A 7,422-nucleotide genomic window follows, 5' to 3' on the forward strand; every position below is an offset into this window, starting at 1 on the left:
GCAGGGTGGACCTCAGTGTGACCCAAGTCCCCAGCCTTGGCCCTCTGTCACTACCCAAGGCAGTGTGGAGTGGTGCCAAATCCCTGGGCTGTGGCTGACAGGCTGGACAGCAAACTCCTGCTTTATCACAAAGAGGAGACGGGGCACAGCAGAGCCTGTGACCACTGGGAAAATGGGGAAGTCCCAAAACCTGGCCAGAAGCAGGTAAGAAAAGAAAGAAAGAAAAGAAAGGTGCACTCTGCCTGATGAAGAGTCAGCCTGCTGTGTAGGTAATGAAGATGGCTAAAAGAAAGCATGAGGCAGTGTATTTATTACATATATGTGTATTTTGCAGTCAGTGGTTACTTTTCTGTGCTCAGCTAAGAAGTCCAACACACCCATATGTCAGGACACAAAAGGCACTTTGTGTCCCTGCATTTCACTGTGGCTGCTGAAAGCAAAGTGATGAAAGAGTTTCTACCTGTGATTAGTGGCAAGTAAGGAATTACCAGCCAGAGTAAAGCTAGAATTCCAGCTCCCTACAGATCCACAGAGGTGAATTGGACTCCCACTCTGTACTTGCTTTCACCTACAAAAGGGCACGTGGTCATTTGGTGTTGGAAACTAAAGACCAGGTGACGTGCTGTCTCTGCCTTCAGAGCCAGCAGCAAAAGGACAAGGATGTGCAACCTGTGTTGGCTCAACAAGGCTCTGACTGGCTTGCAGAATTATACAGAGGCAGCCTGTGGAAACCCTGCACTTGAGGGTCCAGAAACCAACTGCTCACATTTTGTTAAACCTCAGTTTAACAAAACAGGCCAGCAAGATGCTCTCCTTCCTCAGGAGGCATCTTTGTCTTGCAGCCCCACTGTATCACCCACCACAATCACAAAAACATGGTTTTTCCCTATATTTGGTCCCGCTGCAGTTTTTGTTTGGCCATTTTCCCTCAACTTCTCACCTAGGAGCCACTGATGAATAATCCTCACAACCAGCCCCAGCATTCCCCAAGGGAAACACTCCCTGGGGTCATACTGATGAGGACCAAAGCATGTTTAATTGAACCCAGAATCACACAGACATGTGTGCTCCCCCCTGCCCCACGCACAGAAGCACACAAACACACCAGCTCACACTCACTGCTTGGTAGTAAAAGTGGGTGAGCTACACAGGGATTAAAGCATTAAAAAAAAACCACAGCGAGAATACGGTGCTTGAAAGCGCCGTGTCCCTGGAGAGATTAGAGTAGCTGCCTGGAGATAAAGTAATGATGACGGAAAGATCTTCTTCCTCGCAGAGATTCTCTTCCTAATTATCTTGTCTGAAAAGAAAAAAATGATGATCTCCCAGCTTTTATCTGTCTCTTGACAATTTTAGCTCTGTGCCTGCCTCGTTGCAAGAGGCCCAAAAGAGGAAGGAGAAGGAATTAGCCCAGGAGGCAGGAATGGTAGGAGAACGAGTGGCACAGGAGGCAGTGCTTCATTTTTGTCACCGCCAGCAGCGACGGCAAAGGAAAAGATGAATGATCACTGCAGCTTTGTCTTCCTGACCCAAAGGCAGCTTCCCTACCTCCAGCACTGCTCTGTCAGGCAAAGGACAGCCAGGAGGTCGAATTCACTGCTGAACCTGTGAAAGAGATAACAAGGTGTTCTCCCTGTGATCAGAGGGCAGAGCTTGGTGTTATCGTGAGGGAAGAGCACTCATGAGCAGGCAGGGGCAGGACAGTGCCCAAGTTGTTCCTCCCCCACTCTTTTCCTTCTCAGACAGCTGGAAAGCAAATTCTTCTCTCAGCAGAGAGCAACCATCAAGAACATTTCAAACACACACCAGCCAGAAGGACCACGTGAAAAATCGGACCCACTAGCCACTCTGCAAGACAAGGACGGCCACTGGGGGAAACCCGGGCATCACACCCAGCAGCTAGGGCTTTGCACAGAAGTCTTTCCGTTGGTATTATCTTGGAGCTTGCTGTTTCTCCACCGGTATTAATTTCAGATGAATACAACCCTAGACCACCCCTGAAAAATGTTTAAGCCCTGGTTTAGAGGCAATCGGTGTTTGGCTAGCAAGGTGCAGAGACAACAGAGCTTTCAGAGAAAGTCCAGAGCCACAGAAAACCTCAAAACAAACGGACATTACAAGCACAAAGCTACGGGCGGGAGGGAGGCGATTTTCTCAGTGGGGATGGAGGCTGGTGCTATAAGAGCTTTTTCCCAACTCATTATTCACCCCCACAGCACCACTTTCTCCTTGTTTGCACTCCTATTGACATGCAGACATGAGCTATTGCCTCTCCCACTCAGTGGGAGCTGTTTCCAGCTCTGGAGCTGGACACTGGAACAGATCAGGAAGGACACTGAGGTGCTGGGGCATGTCCAGAGGAGGGCAGTGGACATGGTGAAGGGTCTGGAGCACACGTCCTGTGAGAAGCAGCCCCTTCTTCCTGGAGAGGAAGGAGGCTCAGGGCAGACCTGGTCACTCTCCCAAGTCCCTGAAAGGAGGCAGTAGCCAGGCGGGAATCGCTCCCTTCTCCCAAGCAATCAGACAGGACAAGAGAACAGAGCATTAAGCTGCACAAGGGGAGGTTCAGGTTGGACAGCAGGAGGAATTTCTTCACAGAAAGGGTGGCAGGACGCTGGGATGGACTGCCCATTGGGAGTCCCCGTCCCTGGAGGTGTTCACGGACAGACTGGCCTGGCACTCAGTGCCATGGTGTGGCTGACAAGGTGCTGTTGGGTCACAGGCTGGACTCCACCATCTCAGAGGGCTTTTCCAGCCCGATTCCGTGATTTTAAAAAACAAACCAAAACTGCCGCCTTGTTCTTATATTTACCCTTGCTGCCTAAAAGCATAAACCAGCAGAACTAGGCGCCTAAGGCGTTTTAAATCAGAAAATACGAAGTTGCCACACGCCAGGCTGGGGGCGGCGGGGCGGCTCCGGGCACAGCACAGGCGCTCCCTGGCCACCCCAGCGCCCCAAGGCCCCGCGCGGTGCCCGCAGGGAGACCGCCAATCAGACGCGCCGAGCGGCGCGCTGCGCCCAATGGGCGCCGAGGTGGGCGGGACTTCCCGCGCCGGTTGCTATGACAAGCGCGGCCCTTCCTTAGCAACGGCGCTGGGCCGCGGCGGCCGCGCAGGTGAGGCCGCGCCTGGAGCTCCGCTTGGCGCCGCCGGCCTAAGAGCTCTTCCTCCGCGGGGCCGAGGGCGGCGGAGCGGCGGGGCGGGGCTCCTTCGGGCGTGCGGTCCGTTCGGGCCGCGTTCCGCCGCCTCGCACCCTCGGGCTGTGGCCGCGGCACGCCCCGGGCTGGGGCTGGGTGTAGAAGTGGCTCGCGGGGGTTCTGTCCTACGGAGGTCGCGGTTCGGGTGCGTCGCCTGACACTGTGTTTCCTTATCCCTTTTAATATGGGCTCGCCCTTGCTCCTCCTGGGTAGGAGGAGAAGATGCATTGTTGTGGGCGAAAGAACCAGAGGGAAGACCACGGTGAACTGCTCTGAATCCCTCAGTCAATGCTCAGGCTGCCTCTGCGTTGCCCAAGGAGAGGCAGGCTGGTAATGAGGCCCAGAGGCACGCCCAGTGTTTCCCCATATGGCCCTCCCCAGCTGACAAATGCTCGGGGATCTGAGGAGCAAGTGCACAAATGAGACCAAGATGTCCCTATTAAACATTTCCGTCCAGACAAGTACGCAGATCGTGTGCCTAAAATACCCTTGTCTTGTCATGTGCAGTTTGAAACTCTTGCAGATGACAATGTCCTGGGAAAACCCTTTTGGAATTAATCAAGAGTAGCAGCAGCTGATATATTGTTCTCTTGTTCTCTGTTGAAAGCTGTGCCTTGGCTCAGCTCTTCCCTCAACCTCCATTGATGCTTCTGGGAAGTGCTGTGCTCTTGAAGCCTCACTTAGGGAAAAACAGATGGTTTTAAAATTTGTTTGCATTAATGGTCTGTGAGCTAAGGCTCTCAGTGGGGTGTGAAGGTGGTGTTGAGAAAGCATGATATTCTTGTAATAGTTTCATCTGCCTTTTGTTTTAATTCAAAGCCTTCTGTCTCTTCCCCATGTTTGTTTTTGTTGAAGCCGTGTCCTCTAGGGCAAGAAGCGACTCCTCCTGCTGCAGCTGGTCAGAGAGGAACACAGAGCCCTGTTCTGCTCAGCTGGCTGTGCCATAGCATTTTGCTGAACTCCAGGTAGCCCCTCTGCCCCTCCTGGAGTCTCTGTGGAAGGATCATGGAAGAAACGGAGGAGGAAAAAAAGGACGAGGCTGATTATAAAAGGCTTCACAGTTTTCCTCTGATTAGGGTAAGGAGGGGGATGGATTACGTATTTACCAGTGTCAGAGACATGAAAATCTGCCTTTGTTCTTACTAGCCTTCTCCCACTGAGTGGCTGCTGTGAAAACATGTATACTGGTGGTCCTGTGGAGGATCCCTGGCTGTCACTGCTGCTTTCTCCCTGTGCTTGACCTCTGCTGGGGAGCTCTGTTAGCACCAGAGTTCCCCATGTCAGCCAGAGGAAGCCTGGGGCGAAGTGTTCTGTCTGATAGATTGAGCACACTGCCTTTGGAGCCTTTGGATGCAGCTTGCTTTTTGTCCTAGAGAAGCTGGAGCAAAAGGTGTTGCTAGCCAGCCAGATAGCAGCAGCACAAGAAGAAAAGGCTGTGTAATTTAGACTTCTTTGTTACCCATATAGCAATAATTAAGGACTGTGGTTGAAACAGTATTGATGTGTTTTCCCTTTATCTTACAGCAGAAAAACTGACAAATGTCTTGACCTCCTCCTTTAAGCTGTGCTTACACAGTGCTGTTTTTCATGTAGGTACAGGAGAATTCCTCACTGGCTGGAGGAATGGTTCACTTATAATGCAATAAGCCATTTTCATATTTACTATGTCTAAGCCCCTGTTAGAGCCAGTGCAGAAGTAAGAGCTACTTTCTGTTGTCTTGTGTCCAGCTCTTCTTTTTCTGCTCAGTTTGTCTTGTTTGTTTGCTCTTTCCAGCACTCGGACATGCCGGAGGAGATGCGCATAGAGACTATGGAGCTGTGTGTCACGGCGTGTGAGAAGTTTGCCACCAACAATGAGGTACTAGCCACATCCCAAAATGGCCAGCCCCCTGTCACTGCAGCTCGGAGAAGCTGCAGGAGCAGGGATAATGGTGCAGGGCAGGGTGGAGTCAGGTACTGACATCCTGTTACTCTCTCCCTGCACTGAGCAAAGGTAGAAGGAGGCACAGTGCTTGGCTAGATCTCAGATTTAGTTCCTTTGGTCTGCAAGATCCACAATAGCACTTTGCAGAGGTTAGTAGTGGTGTTGCCTCCCAAGCCTTACCTTTTTGCTGATCCTTCCTTCCTGAGACATGCTTCCACTCTGTTCATCAAATGCCCTGTGTCCTGAGGGCTTGGTTCAGAACTGCATGGAGTCTCTTGTTTTGGGGATGAGTACATGAAAGTCTGTTAAGTGTTCCCTCTTGCCTTTAGGATCAACAATAAAGGGAAAGCACACCTTGCTTCATGAGCAGGGCACCACATGTCACTGCACAACCTTCCTGTCACTCTTTTTTTGATCAAGCAGGGTGTGACCTGGGAGAAGCAAGCTTTTTAAAAGTCAGCCTACTTTCAGTGTTTTGGTAATTAGCTGGAGGGAAAAAAAATGGACTCCTGTAAAAATAGCTGCAGCTTAGTGACCTGAATCTCCTCTCATGGTCACTGCAACCAGCATAACTCCACGAGCATCTAAGGCAGAACTCTTGCTTCAGACTGTGGGAACAACAGAAGTGATGCAGTTAATTTCTCCTAGCTGCCATGCTGGAGGCTGCTGAGACCTGTTTTACCCTTGGGTGTACCTCTGGGGAGCTCCCAGTTCCTGCAGTGCAGCTGCTCTATCTTTTGCCCATGGCTTGAGTAGTCTTAAAGGGAGGAGAAGACTAGGGGGATGTTTGCATAAAACCTCTCTGGTTGCTTTGTCTCACCCTATGCTCTCTCCCTTAACATTCTCCAGAGCGCTGCCAAGATGATCAAAGAGACAATGGACAAGAAATTTGGGTCCTCCTGGCATGTGGTGATTGGGGAAGGTTTTGGCTTTGAGATCACTCATGAGGTGAAGAACCTGCTGTACATGTTCTTTGGTGGCAGCCTGGCCGTGTGTGTCTGGAAGTGCTCCTGACCCCTGGCCAGGTCCTAGACTGGCTGAGTACAAGAGATTTCTTCCTGCTCTTGACAAGTTTTGTATGATCTGGAGGTGGGGCTTTATTTTTAATACTTAAATGTCAAGATTTTTTTTTCATACTGACGTAACAGTTCTGTGGGATACATAAAGTTGGTGCGTGTGTGTGTATAAACTTGATAAACTGTCCTGTCCTTGCTTGTGGGATTTCTCATCTGTCTGTGGCTCTTTCCTTGGTGTTTGAGCCGAAGCAGGAGGGAAGTGAGAAATAGGTAATCTCACAACACGCTGCACAGCAGCACTAGCAGGGGAAAGCAAAAAGGTGCTATCTAGCCCTATGGTTTCTTTAACTCCTACTTACTCCACATAGTTTTCCTCTCTCCTCTGCTTTCTCCACTACCATGCAGTATGGCTCTGACCAGCACCTGTCTTTCCTCACTTTGGATGCTGCTTATACATTCTTCCTCCCTTCTGAAATATCTGTGCAGACCTGACAGCACCAAGGTTCTCCCTTCAGGCTGCCTGTGGAGGTGTGAGCCACAGGGAAGCAGTCCCAGCTTGCCCTTCCCTGCTGTTTTGGGAGGGTACAACAGCTGAGCTGCCTTGGGTGTAGGAGGTTGCTATGCAAACTGCCCCCTCCTTTCTCACCCACAGCGCACACTGAGACAGCATGAAAACACAGGCGGCTGACAACGCCTGGGGAGTGGGTGAGAGCTCTTTTTAAGGCTCAAATGCCTCCCTGTCAGTTCCTGGGGGTGTTGAAAGTGCTGTGTACTTTCAGCATCTTGTTTGGAGGCTGACAGAGGAAAGAGTCTCCATGTGAAACATAACTTGGTCATCAGAAACCTAATGTCTTTTTGGACTTGCATTCTTTTAGCCTATTTCATTTTTTAAAGCTGTTGGTGTTGGAGGATCGAATGAGCGTAACTATGTTACGTGTATGGCTTATTTATAAAACCTGAGGAACTGTGTTTTTTCAATAAAAAATCAGTAAAATGTCTTTGTGTGTGTTTGTGTAGGCAAAGTAGTTCAAGAAACATGGAAATAAGTAAGCAATGATCTAGTATAGACAGAAGACAGTGACAGATCTCCATCCTGCAGGTTTCCCGTGTGATTTTCATCCTCCCTGTTCAGTTCCTTTTACCAGTGCAAGCCATGATGATGAAGAAGGTTGCCAGGCCCACGGGGCTGCTGGCTACATCCCTCAGTCCAGGCAGCTGTCTGCAGCAGCAAGGGAATGTAGCTGTGTCTGTTGCCCTACCAGTGTGCCTCCACTCTGACTCTTGG

At 50.5% G+C, this 7,422-nt stretch overlaps 1 protein-coding gene across 2 annotated transcripts; it reads left to right on the plus strand.

Annotated features, from left to right (window-relative positions):
- Positions 1–3,019: 3,019 nt before the first annotated feature.
- DNAL4 (dynein axonemal light chain 4) lies at positions 3,020–7,135 on the plus strand. 2 transcript variants are annotated; one of them, XM_085048740.1, is made up of 4 exons: positions 3,020–3,116; positions 4,053–4,274; positions 4,972–5,055; positions 5,971–7,135. In XM_085048740.1, exons 2-4 carry the CDS (start codon positions 4,203–4,205, stop codon positions 6,133–6,135), a joined length of 321 nt encoding a protein of 106 aa, XP_084904866.1. In that variant the 5' UTR covers positions 3,020–3,116; positions 4,053–4,202; the 3' UTR covers positions 6,136–7,135. The 2 variants fall into 2 exon arrangements, with proteins under 2 accessions (XP_084904866.1, XP_084904867.1); XM_085048741.1 differs by lacking the exon at positions 3,020–3,116 and adding an exon at positions 3,209–3,342.
- The last annotated feature ends 287 nt before the right edge of the window (positions 7,136–7,422 follow it).

This window comes from Lichenostomus cassidix, chromosome 1Aa (genome assembly GCF_008360975.1).
Source record: "Lichenostomus cassidix isolate B80296 chromosome 1Aa, HeHo_3.0, whole genome shotgun sequence".
Classification (NCBI taxonomy): Eukaryota; Metazoa; Chordata; class Aves; order Passeriformes; family Meliphagidae; genus Lichenostomus; species Lichenostomus cassidix.